General features: G+C 41.8%; 1 protein-coding gene across 1 annotated transcript; it reads left to right on the top strand.

The window, feature by feature from the left end:
• The first annotated feature begins 965 nt into the window (after positions 1–965).
• On the top strand, positions 966–18,087 carry spock3 (SPARC (osteonectin), cwcv and kazal like domains proteoglycan 3). The gene is made up of 11 exons (XM_080029652.1): positions 966–1,069; positions 1,240–1,362; positions 10,253–10,292; positions 12,255–12,363; positions 13,128–13,236; positions 13,394–13,502; positions 13,957–14,070; positions 14,181–14,402; positions 14,991–15,053; positions 15,172–15,309; positions 15,749–18,087. Exons 2-11 carry the CDS (start codon positions 1,240–1,242, stop codon positions 15,904–15,906), a joined length of 1,185 nt encoding a protein of 394 aa, XP_079885778.1. The 5' UTR covers positions 966–1,069; the 3' UTR covers positions 15,907–18,087.
• Positions 18,088–19,924: the final 1,837 nt, after the last annotated feature.

A 19,924-nucleotide genomic window follows, 5' to 3' on the forward strand; every position in this document is an offset into this window, starting at 1 on the left:
ACATGAATGCAGACATTTCAATGGAGTTGAACTACTATGGGAGATACTTACCTCTAACCTGACATGTATCAGACACTGACTGTATCTTGTGAAGGAATAGTTTTCATTCCTCCAGTAGAGTCTGAAGACTTGTAGACTCTACACCAAGGCCTATTGAAGCTGTATCTCTGTATACAGTATCTGCATGCTGCAATAGTCTCCGTCGTGCCTAAAACATTTGCACCAACCACAACCTTTCCCTCTTCAAAACACCTTAAATCACACATAAGCACTGTTAGCAGGAATGTTCGGAGCTTTGCATGCTCCAGAAAGGACAGCGAGCCGTCTCCACCCACCTCCACAAATCATCCACAACAACGGGCCCTTTTAGGTGCCTTCCTTATGGAAACCATGTTATCTCGCAGCATCAATTTACAGTCCTGAGCTAACCTCTGCCAGGAATGCGTGTCCAACTCTCTCATGAGTCACTACTGTACAAACAAGCCTCAGCAGCTCCCATGTGATGGCTGCTACAAAGCACACATAAGGGAGACATAAAGGAAACATACGTCCATGCACACAGGTCTGGTCTATACAGTATTTATTTCGGAAAAATAATCAAACATAGCCTATTCTTTTTTATTTTTATTTTTTTTGTAATGACCTAGATTTTAGTGTTTTTTATTCTTTGTTGTTGTTTCTTGCACACCATCAGTAATATATTCATACAACCGTTTGTACATTTGCCATGATATGAACCTCATCCTCTCTCTAACCTTTATCATTGGCCACAATGTTTTCATTGAGGTCATCAGAGCAGCCGGACCTTTTTGCGGTGGCCTGATATCAGCCCAAAGTGAGACATCATGTGTGAGGTTTCCCTGCACTGAGGAGAGGCAGAGGGAGGGAAAAAAGGAAAAGAGCGACAGAGCGCAGGGCCCGCGCACGGTGCCTTGCGCGTTCCCGTATTCTGCTGCGCACAGACAGCCGGTGCGGAGAGAGAGAGGGAGGAGAGTGAGAGGGCTGCTATTACTAGTGACAGAAAACGGCAGCGAGCACATACAGTCTGGAGAGCCGTTATTGCGACAAGGTAGGAGAACAAAACTCCCCCGCATCATCATAACGTTCAGTGTTGACGATAGCCTATTCATCGCTAATGTGACGCAGATCGAGCTGCCGTTGTTTTTTCCAATGCATTTGCGGTTTTCTCAGAGTCTGAATCCGATGTCCTATCTCCGTGCTGTTGTTTTGTGTCCGCAGATGCTGAGCGTAGCCTTGCTGTGTGTGTGCGCCGTCGTCTTTGGACAAGTCTCCGCTCGCTCCGATAGCGGCAATTTTTTGGATGATAAGTGGATCGCTGGGAGATGGGATAAATTCAGAGATGTGAGTAAATATCTGTTTGCTTATGTTTATATTTTCTCCTCGTTATCTCATTATAACACCCCAGCACCACATCCCCCCATTTTCCTCATACCTCATTGGACTGTGATCATGCGCTCCTCGTTTTCTCGTTGTGTCCGAGAGACGCGTCACGGGGCCCGTTATGTGGTGTTTGTCACACGTTCATCACCCGCTCCACCGAGACAGTACATACACCAACTATGTTATCTGCGAGTCGGCTGTTTTTTTTATTTGCGTAAGCGGTACCTGCGTAGCATAGATAGCCAAGGGCCTCTGCGATCGTCTAGTTGTCAGATAGGCACCGCTGTGTCCCCGAAAGGGGCCTAATTACGGGCAGGTATGATAGATGAGGGAGTCCGCAGCGGTGAGGCCTGTGTTGTTTGTATTTAGAGGAGTTACACCTGCCACAAGGTACTGGCAAACCAGCTGAGCTTCAGGTTATTATGTTCTTAAGGCATCAAACACATGGCTGTGTGTGTGTGTGTGTGTGTGTGTGTGTGTGTGTGTGTGTGTGTGTGTGTGTGTGTGTGTGTGTGTGTGTGTGTGTGTGTGTGTGTGTGTGTGTGTGTGTGTGTGTGTGTGTGTGCGTGTGTGTGCGTGCGTGTGTGTGTGTGTGTGCGTGTGTGTGTGTGTGTGTGCGTGCATGCGTGTGTGTGTGTGTGCAACAACATTACAACAATACCACACGTCCCAATTGGGAATATAACAGCATATTACCACAATGGCAGTCTACAAAGTGGAGCTCGTCCACTGTCAACTCACAGTCACACTATGAGTCCATGTGGGAATATTTCACTGTTTCTCAGTGGCTTTCTGACAGCAGTGTCCCTCTGTTCTCCTCTCTCTCTCTCTCTCTCTCCCTCTCTCTCTCTCTCTCTCTCAAGCAGTGTAGATTGTATTTGAGTTTATTTGATAGCACCTTCACATTAACACTGTGTCAGTGCTGCAGCCGATTGCCATTGTGCATAGGTTAGCCTCTGATCGTGCAGCTGGTTCACGAGGCTTAAGCCCCGGATGTTTTCAGCAAAGCCTTGCATCTTTCCAGATGGTTTCCATGAATGTGCAGACTGACTATAAGCACAAACACTATTTGAGATAGCAGCTTCTGGATATTTAAATGTGTGAGTAAGCCAAATTAGCCCTGGTTATGATTGGGCAGGCAGTTGTTCAACCTTCAGACCACCTTAATCAGATCCATCCTGAATAGCAACAATTCCTGTCCATATCCTACAGGTTAGCTCGAACTTCAAATACAGACTTGCTTGAATGTTTGTCCAAAGCCGGATGGACTCTTTAGTTGTGTTTAACTTAACTTTTCGGGGATCCCACTACTAATAACCAATCAGAAGAGAGAACGCTACAAACCGGCACCCGTCTCACTGCCGGTGCATGTGCAACGCGACAGATGGTTTAATGTGTATGCGTCTACAATGGCGGAGCAGGTAACAATCCTTCCCAATGTCTGTTTTGATGGTTTTTATCATGTTTTATCACACTTACGGATCTGAGAGGATGCTAGATAACTCGCTGCTTGAAGACCGCAGTGCATTAATGTGGTGACGTGGGGACGAGGGAGGGGACTGCTAACTGCAGTCACTGACAGGAAGTTAGCTAAACTGAACATTCCGCTTACTGAACCTTTAACTGTTTGTTTGAAGTAATAATTATATTACCATATTTGAGTAGCATTCATTTATAATGCAAATGTTATTATTAATAAGGCGTGTAACCTCATTCAAGATTTCAGGGCTAAGCCTCAGATACTGTACACTACCTCGAACCTGGACATGCCCTAGGCCATGTTGCTGCATAGAAATACAGTATATGTGAAGGTAATGCAGTATTTTGACAAAAGTGACACTTACACTTGTTGTTCAGGTGTTGTTCAACACATGAAGATGTTTTAGTGGTCGTGAAATATAATCGGCAATAGATATAGAAATTGGTAATCACTATTGATTGGGTGTAGATGTCTGAAATGACATAAGTAAGTATAATAATGTATAATATTATAAACATGCCATGTAGGCTTCAGGTGGATTATATTTGTTTGAGGATATATCCAGCCTCTAGCCACAGTTTGCAATGAATGGGTCCACACAAGCAGAAGTGATTTGTACACGCTTGCACTTGCGCTGACTCACTCAAACACATACACACACACACACACACACACACACACACACACACACACACACACACACACACACACACAATTACAGACACTAAAATAATCATGTCAAGCGTCGCACACATACATTATGAGAAAAGGGGATTTTTGTTCAGGAGCTCTGCTTCGACTGACAAAAAAACAACAGGGTTAACATAATGCACCAGAGAAAATACATGTGTCACTCAAATCAGCTTTTATGAGTGGTTTCACTGCCAGTCCTAGATATATTTGATTTCAGAAAGAGAGAGGGAGAGAGAGAAAAGAAGGAGCAGCATTATTTTGAATGTTCAAAGTATAAGGGCAAGTGCAGTCTGTTTTATACCCATTTGTGTATGTTTTGTATTTGACTTGCAACAGTCTTTTCCTATCTCTGACTGCACGTTAAGCATGTGATCCCACACGGCTCAGGTGGACCCATGTGATACACTTCAGGTCAGGATGTTATGCAAATAGGGTGTCAATGTGCTGTGCTACTTAGGACTGTCCGAACTCCTTTAGATAGTTACCTGAGAGGGGAGGGACAGGGTGATGAGAGTGGAATGGAAAGATGAAAGAGAGCAGAGTGATTGACGGTTGAAGTGAAGGCTCTGTGTGCATTCATGTCTGTGTTTTAACCTTGAGGCTGAGGCATTAGAGACAGGGGTGGAGCACAGAAGAATTATCTGCTCTATACAGTATATGTGCATGACTTTCATTTCCTGTTTTAGTGTTGTTTCACAGATTGCTGCATTCGCATTGTAGATTCACATTTTTTTATATATGTATTTTTTACATTCTTTCACATAAGAATTGATCAGCGTCGTCAAAGGGACTGAAAAACTGAAAAGCAAAAGAAGCACTCCTGGCAAACACACTCACCTTTCTCTGTGTGTTTTTGTTGCCAGTTAGACTTGTGACACCACTATGTGTAGTTTGTTACACCTTTTGTTAGGCTCTAATTGGTATTTGTTTGTACGTATTTGGCATGTGGGTTTCAGCTAGCGGTGTGGTACAAACACAGATATTCTAGACAATATTTTCACACCAAATAAGAATGGATTTCTAAATGAATCTAGTCCTTGTCTAGGTGCACAGTAGTTAGAACATATGCCAATCTGATTGGTAGGCTACAGTCACACATTATTAAATGCAAGCATCCCATTGCTGGCACTCTATTGTCAACTACTCTATACATACACTGTATAGAGGTTACAGCTTGAGGGGCCATTTGGCACAGGAAAGCTGCAATTGTTTGTCATGACACAAACTGCACTGCCTGAACAGCTAGATAATGTAACTATGTAGATTTTACTTATATTTATGCGTCACAACATTAAAACAGCAACAGGCTAACCTAAAAAAAACATCATAACATTACTCAAATTACAAGTCACTGTCAATAACCCAATTCAACAAATTATGTCAGTTACTTTACCCTGTCAATTGCATTAATTTGTATAACCATGAAACACATTTGATAATGCATGCATATAAAAATAAAACAAAGTATGCCAATAACCACATAGTATGTCAAGGTTGTTGTTGTGGAAGTCATATCAAGCTTTGGGATGCTACTAGCTTCCTGTTGACATTGCTTTTGATTGGACAGAGCAACAGATGTTTCCTAGCAACAGATTTGCACATATAGTCTTCACTTGCTAACGTATTTCTCACATTTGCATTTGCATGTTGCACAACAATTTATCGTCCCAATCCTGTTGACTTTAAGACCAATCTATAACGTGATTATTAATCATGTCGATGGTTTACAGAAGTTTAAGTAGTTGCACTAAAAGATGTTAGAGGTATCTTAATCCTAAAATCAAATAAGCACAAAATTGATAATAACACCTTTTTCCTTTCTCTCCAAGATTTTAAAGTGCTGCTATTCCGTGCCAAACTTTGCTTTTTCTGTGATTTCAATTTGACAGTTTTAGTCATCTGCTGCCGCTTTCATCTTTCAGCAGCAGCCTTAAGTGGGTCTCCTGTTAAGTGCACTAGATAGGGATCTTGAACAAGTCCTTGTAGGGTGGCTGGAGAGGCCTGAGGCTCTCTCTCTCTGTGGCAACGGTGCCATCTCATTTTATTTAGACATTCTGCTCCGCTTACTGGGCCTTGGCCAGCGCTCAGCACCGCCACAGAGTAATGAGATAAGCTGAGGAAGAAGATAGCTTTAACAATGAGCGGGGGGGAGGGGAGGGGGACAACACAATGAGAGATGCGTGATCAAGAGCTAGCGCTTAATTGTGGGGTATAGGAGTGATTTAACATGTTGTTTGTACAAGACCTCGTTAGAGCAAATTGCACCTTTCCATCCTCTCCTCTCCTCCTTAACTCTCTCTCTCTCTCTTTGTGTGTTTTCACTGTGCACGCCCGTCCTGTGTTGTTTGTGTTGCGGAGGGTGAATGATGTAGGGGAGGTTCAAAGCTTGGGGCCTTTTCCACTTCAAAGCACCTCAGCGTGTATTTGTGTGTGCGTCTGTGCGTGCATGCATGCGACAAGCTTGAGCAAGACAAGCCGAGCCAGCATGGTGAAAAACATTCAGATATTTCTCCTGTTGGAAGTTAGGGTAGAGGGCAGCAAGTAGCCAGGAAGGGTGAGAAAAGCCATCAGGACACAATTGGCAAGGATGGCCTGTGAAAATATATTAAGTAAAGCTGAGAAAGGATGTTTGTCAGAAGAAACGTATCAGATACGCAAGTGTTGCACAACATCGTATGCACAATAGGACATTAGGATGTGAGACAACATAGCGGAATACGAGTACAATTGTGCACATGAAGACTGTAATAACTGTAAGGGAGAGAGAAGAATATAGGTGGAAAGCGATAAAGAGATATATTGAAAGTTTGCTATTTTTAGTGTACACTCAGGAGGCTATTAGAGACCTATTGTTGAATTTTTGGGTTTTCTGTGGTTTTTGGAAAGTGGGTTGCTGGTTGAATGTGCTGCAATGTGCACTCATCCAGTTATTTGATGTTTTGTAGTGCTGACATATTCTGGCACCACCAGTGTAGTGGTCATAAGTTATTCTTTTATACAGCTGTGTGTGTGTGTGTGTGTGTGTGTGTGTGTGTGTGTGTGTGTGTGTGTGTGTGTGTGTGTGTGTGTGTGTGTGTGTGTGTGCGCGCGCGGTGACGTGCATCTGACTGGAGTTTTTTTTCCGGCATACTTCTGCGTGTGCGTTTGCATGCGTCTGTTGATTCCATTAAGGAATCAGACCGCGAGCACTTTTGTTGTCTTGACTGGTCTAGAGAGGGCCTGGCCCCCATAATGCAATGTTCTCATTATTCAGTCTCCATGGTCGGAAGTGCCAGAGGGGAACCATCCCGAAACAGAAACTGAAAGTACCTCACAATTTGGCTTTATCTTTTTTGCTAAGCTTTCAGCATGTGCAGCCTTTTGATATGAAGATGACGAGAGTGATTGAATTCTGAAATAATTTTTCTCTTATTGCAACATGGATCTTTTACAGAAGTGGAAGGAAGGGAGAAGTGGTAGAATTAATAATGGAGAGCCTGTAGGGAAGATGGAGAGGGTCAGAGAAGGCTGGCATGGAAGGACAAGATGGAGAAATTAATGAGAGCTGAGAAAAGGCACGTTGACCCTGTTCATCTTTCAGAGTGTGAGGAAGTGAGGCAGACAGAGACTGCCTAATGGTTAAAGTCATGCTTTTTGAAGGAAAAGAGACACATAGATCTCCACATTAAAGGCCTACTTCACCGGTGGGAATATGAAGGTGTATTGAATTCTGAGATCCCATGTAGTTTAAATGTGCAAAAAAAAAAAAAAATCGGTTCATCCTAGCCTGAGAAAAGGCAGAAAGAGTGTTTTTTTTAACCCTATATTAATCTTACTGTGACATCACAGTAAGATAAATATAGGGTTAAAAAAAATTACTTTGTAAATATTACTGTGATGTCACAGTAGGATAAATCACAGTAATATTTACAAAGTAAGGTTTTTTTTTAACCCTATATTTATCTTACTGTGATGTCACAGTAAGATAAATTAATAATATTAATATAGGGTTAAAAAAACACTCTTTCTGCCTTTTCTCAGGCTAGGATGAACCAATTTAAAAAAAAATTGCACATTTATACTACATAGGATCTCAGAATTCAATACACCTTCATATTCAAACCGGTGAAGTAGGCCTTTAAGCTTTAGAATGCCTCACTTTAAAGTCACTTTGAGTTAAAAAGTGGCACAACTCACCCCACACTCCCCTACAGTGCTGTATGGTGCACTCACTGTATAACTGCATCTTTATGAATATGCTGGAAAAACCCTCATTGACTTTTTTAGAACTCCTCTCAACCTACCCAAACTCCCACATTCACCTATTGCCTGGCAAGTATTGAAACATTGAACTTGGTACTGTCAACATTACTACTTTACTAGTACGGCAGCTGTCACTGTGTTGCCTTTTGATGGATGAAGTACACTTGACCATCTCCATAAGAAATGCCATATGCACAAACTACTGTGCGGCCACAAAACTGATTGAACCATACACCAGAGAAAACTGTGATAAATTGCAATTTTTTTATTACATTTAAACATCATATCGGTGGAGACTTGCACATTAGATTGTGCTAATGTACAACATGGGGCTTTTATTGGGCGGATAAAACACACACATGGTAGGATTTTTGCTGATTAGATGTTTCCTATTTCCCTCCCTTCCTATTTGTTCTGGCAAATAGTCACACAAACACACACACACACACACACACACACACACACACACACACACACACATTCACAGAGAGAGAGAGAAGAGAAAGAGAGAGAGAGACTATTTTGATTTCTGAATGACAATAAATCACTCCGTGCCAAACATAAGGGTGTACAGTTTACAGCAGTATTATGATAATAACAATCCATTTATAAGCTAGTAAAAGGAACAGCAGTTGTATTATAAGTAACTTTAGCAGGTAAATATATATCATTTGAAATTGTATAGAAATTGTATTTTTAGTATAGAAGAATAGTATAGAAGCATTTCATCAGATTACTTATTGATTTGATTTGATAGATTTATTGATGGACATCTGTACTTCAGATTCCATGCTGTACTTACTTACAGTACCTATACGCCAATTCATAATTCTTATCTTTTACCATTGACCTGTTTAAATTGTCTGGAATTGTGAACATTTGGATTTGCCCTGATATTTGCTCTCTTCACATTGTACTGCAACTCAGGAGAATAGGTTCTTCAGTGGCAAAAACCCAGTGTGTCCGTGAGAGTGTGTGTGTGTGTGTGTGTGTGTGTGTGTGTGTGTGTGTGTGTGTGTGTGTGTGTGTGAGAGAGAGAGAGAGAGAGAGAGAGAGAGAGTGAAGTGTATGAGAAAGAAGAAGGGTGTGATAACGGGAACAGGTTATCATTCTGACAGAATGAGTGAGAACACAGTGCGGCGGTCTTAATAAATGCCCATAGACAGAAGTGAGAGCAAATGGACGGATGACATCACCCAGCTCACTACTTCTTAAGCTCCTTTTACATTTGCTTCCTAAGCCAGCACCCCCTGGGTGTGTCTCCCTCTTGGCCATCTATTAAAAGCAGGCAAATCATTCACCTCCATGCGATCCCTATTCAGACAGCTGAAACACATCCACTGGCAACGGATTAAACCATTTGACTATCTCATTTTGGGAAAGAGTAAAGCACATGTTTTATATAGGAATTAATATTATTAATTATTCATATGATAACATATTTTTTTTGACAATGCAGTAGGCTTTCTCTATATAATAGCTCTTAAACTTTTCCCACATATCACATTTTCCCAGGTAGTCTCTGTATTTTGGTGATGATTCAGCTTTTGATTCAATTGAGTTTTTCATTGGTTGTTATATTTAAAGTCCAATCTAAAGCTGCAATGTGGTTTAGAGTTAGATAAATGGATTCATTGGAGAAAATGTTACCCCCATCAACAACCTTCTAGGACAAAATTTGACGTTAAACCAAGCTTTTATTTCAAAGAAGACGTTAGTCAATGTGAAGCATCTTACAGTGAATTAGGTTTCAAAGAGGTAAAGTTAGGTATTTCTGCTCTGCAATGCAAATTTAACCAGCTGATAATAATGTATTCCTAAGCCTGACGTTATACACCTAACTGTACCTCAGAAAGTATGAGCCCCCCAAAAAAGACTGTTAAAGTCATTAAACGCAATCTACTCAAATTAAACTTTTCATCACCTTAAACTGAAGGCTGAAAAATGTAAGTAATCCTTTCATATCTTCAAACTGTTCAGCCTGTTGGGTGATTTGTTATTTTCCCTCTGTTGTGAGTACATATGCCACATTTGTTATATAAACAAAATTCGGTGTTGGGTGAAATAAGGGAGTATGGTGAGCAGCACACGTCCGTGCAGTGCTGCGCACACACACACACACACACACACGGGCTGTCATAACATTGACCTTATCTCGCATACATAGATGCATGCTTCACTTGTTTGTACTTGATAGTGTGTTGGTGTTTTTCCCAGACTTCCATCCCTTTATTTCATCATGCAAAGTTTCCGCTAATAAAGAAACCTAATTTAAATTAATTTCTCATTCTCTCTCTCTAAAATGCTTTCTCCTAAAGGAAGTGGAGGTTTGTATGACACCTTAATCGTCTTGCATTTGTAATCTATTATTTAATCTAGATGTCATATGAATAGTATTTTTTTTATGATTTTGTGTATTGGTTTTTCTTGTTTCAGGAGCCTGGAACATGGACTCCGTCCAAGCCCTTTGATCAAGGTGGGTGTGAGGAAGAGAGTTGTGAGTTCTTGTGCTGCTGGTTTGGGTTTGTGATAAAACAAAACAAAGAAAAAACACCAGAAAGGACAGAAGACAACTCACACCTCCTCAAAACCTGAACACATCTTTAAATTAGCAATTTATTAATAAAATATTTTTAATTCAAATGTTTAATTTGTGGATATGGATCTACATCAGTATTTAGACAGTGATAAACAATCATGCGGATTGGCTAATGATTGTCAAGGAGAATAAAGACTTAAAATTAATACAAATATTTAATTAAATAATCAAAAGCTATTTTTGCTGAGTTATGGCCACTGATAGTATTAATAAAGTATCACATTTGGCGAAGACTGTATGACAGAATAATTTAACTTAATCCAACAAACCCAGGATACTATTTAGTTCAGGAGTGATTTAGAAAACAGTAACATTTTGTCTACCTTCTGTTATTAAAAAATGACATGGCCTAACTTTCCACCAAATGTCATTAAAATGTTTTTTTTGGAAATATCCTGCTATTGCTAACAGACAGACAAACAGCAGAATACAACCTTACAGGGTTTATATTATATTTACTTTTGTGAAACCATAACTTTTGTCAGTTGAATTCAGTCTGTTTTCTGCAGCTCAGTCCCTCGGAAACATTGTGTCTCTGGGAACATGATGACACAAAGTGGCATCAGCTCTGTGACTCATTCAACTCTGTAGACGTACTGTAACAAGATTTAGTAGCAGTGAGGAAGGGACGGTCAACAACTCATGACCTCTTCTTCTGTTTAACTTTCACTGGAAAGATTTTGACATTCATGCCACTTTAACTTGTTGGTGCTCTCATGTAGGAATGTGTGTTTTTTCTCATGCGCACATCCGGGCACACCAGGAAATTCACTCTCACTTATCACTGTATCCCTCAAACCCACTCACATGCGTCCACACAAACACACACACACACACACACACACACACACACACACACACACATACACACACACACACACACACACACACACACACACACACACACACACACACACACAGGCATGTCAGGGAAACAATAGCATTAGACGTTCGTTGGAGGATGGAGGCTGGATAATCTGGCAAAGCTGCTCAGGGATTACAGTAAGGTTCTTTAGAGGGGAGGTCATTCACAAACTGTTCTGAGATCAGCCGGGGGCCTCAGATCCCACACATAGGTGCCAGGCTGAAGGCTGACAAGCAGTCAGGGACAGCAGGTTTGTCCACCGACAAAGATCGCACCCTCAGCAAGAGATTCAGATCTAAATACAGCTCTCTCTGTAACAGCCAGAGCCCCCACCCACCCCCCTTTAGCTGTGGGAACTGTTTACAGATCAGTTTGAGGATCTCAGCGAGAGCAGAATACATGAAAGTCTGACTCTGGGCAGGCTGATGTAAGGTCAGAAGTAGCCTCTATATAACTAGTTCCATCTGTGTTTAGCTGTAAGGGCACTTAATGGTATTATGGCTTTAGGTCCAGCGTTAGAGAGACATTCCCACTATACTGTGAGTGAACAGACAGTGGCTAGAATTAACACATACACATACATATACACAGACACATACATACACACACACACACACACACACACACACACACACACATACACACACACACACACACACACACACACACACACACACACACACACACACACACACACACACACACACACACACACACACAGATCTTTAACAGCTGCCCACATACTGTAGCTTGAATCTATAATTTAGTATAATATAGTCATTGAAATCCAAGATCAAGAACTTGGATTTCAAAGAAAGAGAAGTAAGATTTTCTCTCTGTTTATGTTTTAGTCATTCTAATAAGCTCTTTAAATAAGAGAGGCTGTGTTTGCCTTGCACACACATATTCAATACACATGTATATGCTACACTAAAAAGAGTTCTCTGTTTCTCTCTCTGTTTTGTGTTCTTTAGGCCTCGATCCAGCCAAAGACCCCTGTCTCAAGGTCAAATGCAGTCGCCACAAGGTGTGCGTGGCCGAGGATTCCAAGACCGCCAACTGTGTCAGCCAGAGGAGAGTCAGGTAAAGAACGGCTGGCATTTTCAAAGCTCTCCACACAAATTGGCATTCAGATGTTTGTTTTTTTCTGTGAAAATGCCAGAAATGAAACACAAATTGACCATGGATTTCAAGCAAATCAAATATCGTTTTAACTTGCCATCTCTTTTCTTCAACCTTGTGTTTTCCCAAAGCAGTGGCTAGTTTCCTTTCTTTCCCTCTTGTGCCGGCTTGTCTACTGGTTGCCCGGCTCTCTTGTGACTGTTGTGTGACATTACTTTTTAGTCCAATTACCCAAGCACTGGCACCGCCGTACGGACACAAAGTCCTGCCAAATGATTTGAATGGGCTTTGTACGTGTGTGTGTGTGTGTGTGTGTGTGTGTGTGTGTGTGTGTGTGTGTGTGTGTGTGTGTGTGTGTGTGTGTGTGTGTGTGTGTGTGTGTTGTCTGTCTGGGACACTGCAGACAGGACAGAGGACAGCAACGCCGTACTGACCTCATTTCTCTTTCTAAGCAACAACGCAATTTATTACCACTACAGCAAATCAGAAAATAATCGCACAGAAATCCTAATCCTGGTCTCGACTCTGAAACTGATGTCGGAACAAGAAACTATACATGACGGATACAAAATGCTAAGAAAAAGATTTCTTGTGGATAAAGCAGGGAAGATAAATGGTGCATTGTGATGGAGACAGTGTCTTAATTCACATCTTTTGAAATATTTCCTTATGCATGGAGTCAGATATTTAGTGTGTGTTTTTTTTTTTGTGAATTTTCTCTCTAGCTTCAAAGATGCTAGTTTGTACCAGAGTCCTGGGTCAAAGTGCAAACCCTGCCCGGTGGTTCACCCCTCCCCTGTTTGTGGAACTGACGGCCACACCTACTCCACCAAGGTAACTGTTGCACGCATTCACACACCACCGGCTCTCCTTTCCGCCATAATAGAGACCTCTGGGAACACACTGGGTAGATTTCCTCTAGTTGACAGACACATCCTGACTTTATTTCCTCTGCTGTCTCGTCCCCTCTGTGTCTGTCTCTGTCGCTCAGTGTAAGCTGGACTACCAGGCATGCATCACAGGGAAGAAGATCGCTGTGAATTGTCCCGGCATGTGTCCCTGCCCCGCTCAGTTTGAGCAGAGCTCTGCAGAGAAGAAAGGTACAATGTGTTCGACGGTATACTTTGCATGAGAAGCAGTACATTCTCTTTGAAGGTGCAGTCAGCGATTCTGGAGAATGCTTGATTTCAAAATCACTTTGTCAAAATCAGTGAATATCTGATTTCATCAGCTACTTATCCATACTGTATGTTTGCTTTGTTTTTTGGAGTTGATATAAGCACATGTATGTACAGGGAGCTGATTGTGAGGAGAGATTCGCTGATTTTGACAAAACGTATTCTCCAGAATCACTGACTCCACCTTTAATAAAAAAGTGTTTGTCCAAGTCCCTTCCTGACAGAGCTCAAGCCCTTCTGTCCTTCTAAGGTACCTGCAAGTTTCCGGGCAGCTGTGCTTCAGCTGACTCTGTCTTTTCATCTCCACAAGGGGGTGTATAGGGGGTCGGTGGAGCATCATTTTATCATCACTTATCATTGCCTTATTGTTCCTCAGTGTGCAGCGACTTGGACCTGAAGGAGGTGGTGAGTCGTCTGAGGGACTGGTTCAGGGTTCTGCATGAGAACGGAAACCACAAGAGGGTCAAGCTCCAGAAGCCAGAGAAGAACAGTGAGTCACGTGGCAGTAACAGAGCAGAAATACATCACATTCATTCGTTTGAGATACCTGGCTGGCATCGTCCACCTTCTCTCATTGTATCTAACCCGTTTCCCCTGCAGAGTTTGAGGTGGGGGCATCGCCTATTTGTAAGGACCCTCTGGGCTGGATGTTCTCCCGGCTGGACACAAACTTTGACCTCCAGCTGGACCAATCAGAGATCAAGAGCCTCTACGTGGACAGGAACGAGCCGTGTTCTGATGCCTTCTTCAAGTCCTGTGATACTCACACCAACAAAGTCATAAGCAGCTCTGAGTGGTGTACATGCTTCCAGAGGTACACAGGTACGATACCTCAATGCACTCACATGCAGAAATACAGACATTTACAATCTATTCACAGCCGCATATACGTGAAAACACAGCTGCCATCCAGCTTCAGACATTGGAAGTGAAATTCCGATTTCATACAACAGTTTTGTTTATAACCCTGTATGATGGCTCGTGTCCACTGCCCCTTGGTACATTTTTGTAGCCATTTTCCGAAGTTCCCCAGACCAGAACCTTTTTTATATTAATAAACTAACTTTTACAGACAAAGAATTAATAGGCACCTTCTGTTCAATCCGAATGGCATATCCGTGCTTGAAATGTAGCAGAAACCATTACTGTACTCTGGAAAAAAAATACAATAGAATGGAAAACAAATCAACACAATATGTTGCATTAAAAAAATCTATCCCGGGAGCTATGCTATTAGTTTTTTGGTCATAAAGAAACAGCATTTACAGGAAAGACGGCGGGATGACAAACAGCACAATGAGAGCAAAAGAGTGGACAAAGAAAGCAACATTTCCCCCCAAACAGATGCATTTCCAGAAAAGCAGACTTGTGCAGTTTGTCACCAGAGGTCACTTGTTCTCTGCTTTTCAGATTCCCCTTGTAAAGCAGAGCTGTCCAGTATCAACAGAAAGCAAGCGGGCAAGAAACTGCTTGGTGAGACACACACACACACACACATACTCCAACACACACAATAGCACAAATACACAGACACCCTAACTCATTGTGTGCGTCTGTGTGTTTTGTCTTGTGTGTGTGTGTGTGTGTGTAGGTCAGTATCTGCCATCCTGTGATGAGGACGGTTACTACAGGTCCCACCAGTGTCACAGCAGCAGCGGACAGTGCTGGTGCGTGGATCACTATGGCAACGAGGTGGCTAGCTCACGTACCCATGGCCCTGCAAACTGCGGTAAGCAAAACACTCTGAGGAGAATGGAGTGTCAGGTTACTGTTTTTGTGTACGAGAACTGCAAATTACGAAACCACGTGATTTGCAGTTAAGAAGAGTAAGTGATATGGTCCTTTTAGCTAACATCCTGTCAGTGACTGCAGTTAGAAATCCCCTCCCTCGTCCTTATCTCACCACCAGATGAACTAGCAGCCGTCTTAGTCAGATAGTGTTTCGATGGAGAGCAGCGAGTCATCGTTCGTGGGCACAGAGACCCGCCTCTTTATAGCGCTCTGTCTCCTTATTGGATAAAAACGAGCGGGATACTCGAAATTGTATCAATTACTGCACAGCTGAATGACTGGGAGACCTGTGTTATGAACTGTGCATACTGTTCAAGTGATTGCTGTATGAATATAGAGTGATTTTACTAATTTCTTTTCCTTCTCTGTTTTTCTAGGCGTGATTTTGGAGTCTTCTGGAGACCTGGGCAGCGGAGACTCGCTGTTAACTGAGGATGATGAAGACTCCTTTGTGCTGAAGGACCAGGCCGGGATGGATGACGAGGACGATGAAGACGAGGATGACGACGACGTGAACGACGAATACCTGTCGTAATCTTCAAACATAGAAAACAAAACAAAAACAACAAAAAAAATTAAAAAGAGAAAACTTGTTTGTTTGGTCAAACTGCACGTTTCTAGGTGACTCCCCCCAGGCAGATTCGTTATCGTACTACTAACAGCCTATGGACTACTCTCTGTGTATTGTTTGTTCATTAGTAAAACTAAATAAGGAGAAAAAAAAGAAAAAGAATATTCCTGACAAACATTTATGATTCCTCTCTAAGTACAAACATATGAGTGGTTAATGGCACTTGTTCACTTGTGTGTCCGCCAACCAGAGAACATGACAAGGACTTATAGGCAACCAATCCAGTGCATTGGATTTGGTTGACGTGTGCAAAGACCTCTCCCTTTCGTTGGACAGTCCATGTCTTTAAGTGTGTCCTGTCCCTGTGCAGCACCCTGATGCCTGAGTGTGTTGATGCCTAAGGCATCAATGTTAATGAGATTTCCCCTACTTCATTCCCTCTTCCTCCCCCGCCCCCCATCCTTCCCTCCCATTTACTCCTTATCATATGTTCCTGTGTATAGGTGGGATGTTGATTATGTAGATAAGAGAATATTGCACTCTTTAGGTTTCTTTTGATCTTGATTTATAACTGTGACTTTAAAATGTGTGGAAAACAAGATAAGAGTTAGACATGCTTTATAAGGAGAATTAAGGCAAAAAAGAAAAGAGAAAAACTGTTTTGTAATTGGATAACAATCAGAACCGACATCTTGTTTTCACAGAGACTCGAATCAAGTTAAATCATCTCAAAGGCTCCTCGACGAGGAAAGACAAATTACTGCTTGGCCGGTGGTGTTTGGGGGGGAAATGTTATTATTATTATCTATTTTTCTAATCCATTGTATGATGAATATAGAAGATGAAAAAGATTTGTCATAGCATGTATAATACTGTGTGATGTTGTTTCAGCCTGCAGAAGCAGAGGCTAAGCCTTTGTGGAACTCAAAAATGTAAAGCAGCTCTGGGGGTGAAAAGTCCCCTCAAGCGTGTACAGATGAAACTGCACTTGCGTAGTTGTAAGCGGCTTGAGCCTGGACTCTGTGTGATAAAAGTGTTTGCTGACCTTTAAATATGTCAGTGAGTCAGTGCGGCTCACATCGCGTCAGCTCCCGAGGAAAAGGAGTAGTTGATGTTGTAGAAATGTTCAGATAGGAGTCTCGGATTTAACGCGATTTGAGAACAGAATGGGATGAATCTGTTGCACAGTGATTAAAACCACAGAGCAGTGCAGACCTGTTAAAAATGTCTGGCAGGGGAGTAAAGGGTAAGGTGTGCCTTTTCCTGGTGAGGACAGGAGGTGATAATGGTTGGAGACGCATGCTTAACTGGACCGACTTAATGCTGCATAGGAGTGGCTTCACTGTCAAGCTCGGACACGGCTGAGTTTTTGGTATGGCTTGTGTTTTTGGGTCTCTCTTATGATGGTGTAATATAGGCCATATTTCAGATCTTTTGATTTGTTTCATAGGATAGCTAGAATGTAGAGAAGCACAGATCTACTTAGCAGTTAAGGCATAAAAACACTTAAATTCTGCTGGATTTGAAAACTGTTTATATATTAGTACACTGACTATAGGGAGGCTTTGGTTTAGACAGCTTTATATGAAAAAAAAGATGATCATCCTGCAATTGTTTGCTTTTACTTTGTTTCAGAAAGCTTGATTTGTACCGGATCTGCTCTAACTACTTGCATATATCTGTCAGGGTTTAAAAACCGTAACTGATCCCAGATTTTTGTATACTTGCAAATGTCTGTGACTGCTTATGCATACCTGGGATTTGCTGAACTCATGTTAATTTTAAAACTATATATCTGCCGTCGGGCGTCATTTTGAATCAAACATCTGTTGAAATTCCATGTTAAGACCTGAAAAGTGCCATCTACTCCAATCGTTCTTTATTCTTTTTTTTTGTTTTTTGCTACCCTCATTCCTTTTAACTTGGAATTTCAATTCACTTTCTGAGCTGGAAAAACATTTCCGTCTCAAAGTGTGCCGTTTCATGAGTGTGATGACATGCAAATCATTTTGATGACCTCAGACACTGTAGCCACTTCACAACCAATCACACACTGTCATCACAGCTCTGATAGTGTTTTAAAGGTTATGATACATATGCATTTTTTTACAGTGTATGTATGATTTGCTGAAATAAAAGCTATATTGACCAATGTTGGCTTGATGGCGTTGTCACGAGTGTTACTTTGAGGACAGACATGACCGCATCACGGCAAACCGTTGTTCCTGTGTGACCATGTTTCTGTTCCATGTTCATAGTTTCTGTTCTCTTTTTATGGGTTTATTTAGGAGAAGCTAAGACAAGCTGTGTGCTAAAAGTTAAGGGTGTTTCATTTTATGGAGGAACTGGGTAAACACTAGTCCATACCGCCCTCCATTTTAAGGTATACAGCTGTTGTTGAGGGTGGGAAAAACTGTTAAAATGAAATTACACAACACCTGCCATTAGGGGAAGTTGATAGTATGTATCAATTTGAACTAATTTTTAGGGGACTGGAGCAAGCTGACAATGGTCAGGAGCATTAAAATGCAAGTACTTTTGTAGGCAATGAGTTTTGTGTGCAGGAACATTACTGCATTATGTAGGAGAAGAAACAGGTGAATATTTTATGAGCAGTCGTCACACCTGCCCCTGACATGCTTGCACACACACGGCACACAAGCACACGTGAACACATGTGGAGCCAAACACATTTAACACACCAAATGAGTAAAGTGCATGGAAAAAAGGCACAATCGGTGACCTGGAAAAGTATATTTCCCATTTCTTGCTAGAACTACAGCTTTTTCTTTATTTCACAAAGCCCAGAGTGAGCAGGTTGCAGGAACTAACACAATACGTATTGTTCCAATTGTTGGGGGGGTGTGTGTGTGTGTGTGTGTGTGTGTGTGTGTGTGTGTGTGTGTGTGTGTGTGTGTGTGTGTGTGTGTGTGTGTGTGTGCGTGCGTGCGTGCGTGCGTGCGTGCGTTGGCAACAGGAGCTGTCAAGAGCTCCAGATAGGGAAGTCACTGGGTAAATATAAAATGTTCATTTTCTCACACTTTTCCTCTCCTTGTTATGCTGACCATAAAACATGCCGTGAGAACTCATCTGATGTCCAAACAGTGGAGCCCGTTACTGGAGAGAGTCCAACTATAAAAGGTGATCTGCCGGAGACCGTATGACTGAGCGCTGATGGGAAATGCCTCAAATTGCAGGAAGCACTTATGATGTTCTGAAATCAGGTTTCTTGAATAAGCAATATTGTGCAAGACAGGTGATGTAGGTTAATTTATCACTTTCACTCTGCTGCATGATTAAGTATTGTTGCTGGTTGAAGTGTAATCACCAACTTAAGTTATGTAGTGAGACATAATACATTGCTATTGACATGAATTCAATAAAGCAGTGAAACAACCATCTCAGTTAAGCGTCACTTGAAATAATGTTAAGTGCTTTGAGTGCATTTAACATGGCATGATACACTAGGTATATCAATATAGTGAAAAAAAAACATACAGACAATAGAATTGTCCAGGTTTCTTTTAACATGACCTGTGCACGGGTGTGTTCTTTTCCTTTCATTCTAAGTTTGTGTTACTTTTCTTTTTTTTCAAGTACATGTTTACTCACTGTTTACATGTTTTACAGCAGCATTGTCAGCTATTGTGTGCCAAATTTAAGCACCATAGAAAAGGCCTAAGCCGAGCATCCAGGGCCAAGCTGCTGAGGAGGCAGTTTGGCTCCCCTTAATGGTTAAGTCACTATTGGTCAATACACTCTCTAACACATATACACACACACACACACACACACACACACACACACACACACACACACTCACACACACACACACACACACACACACACACACACACACACACACACACACACACACACACACACACTTAGCAGGCTCCTGTTACTGCGCCTGAGTCAGCGCAAACAATCCACATCCATATAGGAACAGGACAGAGCAGGTTTAATGGTTGTAAACTATTTA

The sequence above is a fragment of the Ammodytes marinus genome, assembly GCF_949987685.1.
Source record: "Ammodytes marinus genome assembly, chromosome: 6".
Taxonomy (NCBI): Eukaryota; Metazoa; Chordata; class Actinopteri; order Uranoscopiformes; family Ammodytidae; genus Ammodytes; species Ammodytes marinus.

Excerpts from the sequence above, each read along its gene's own strand:
- spock3 (XM_080029652.1), top strand. The coding sequence starts at position 1,240 with ATGCTGAGCGTAGCCTTGCTGTGTGTGTGCGCCGTCGTCTTTGGACAA. Across the intron at positions 10,293-12,254 it reads GTCCAAGCCCTTTGATCAAG|GCCTCGATCCAGCCAAAGAC; the intron begins GTGGGTGTGAGG and ends TGTGTTCTTTAG. Across the intron at positions 15,054-15,171 it reads AGCGGGCAAGAAACTGCTTG|GTCAGTATCTGCCATCCTGT; the intron begins GTGAGACACACA and ends GTGTGTGTGTAG.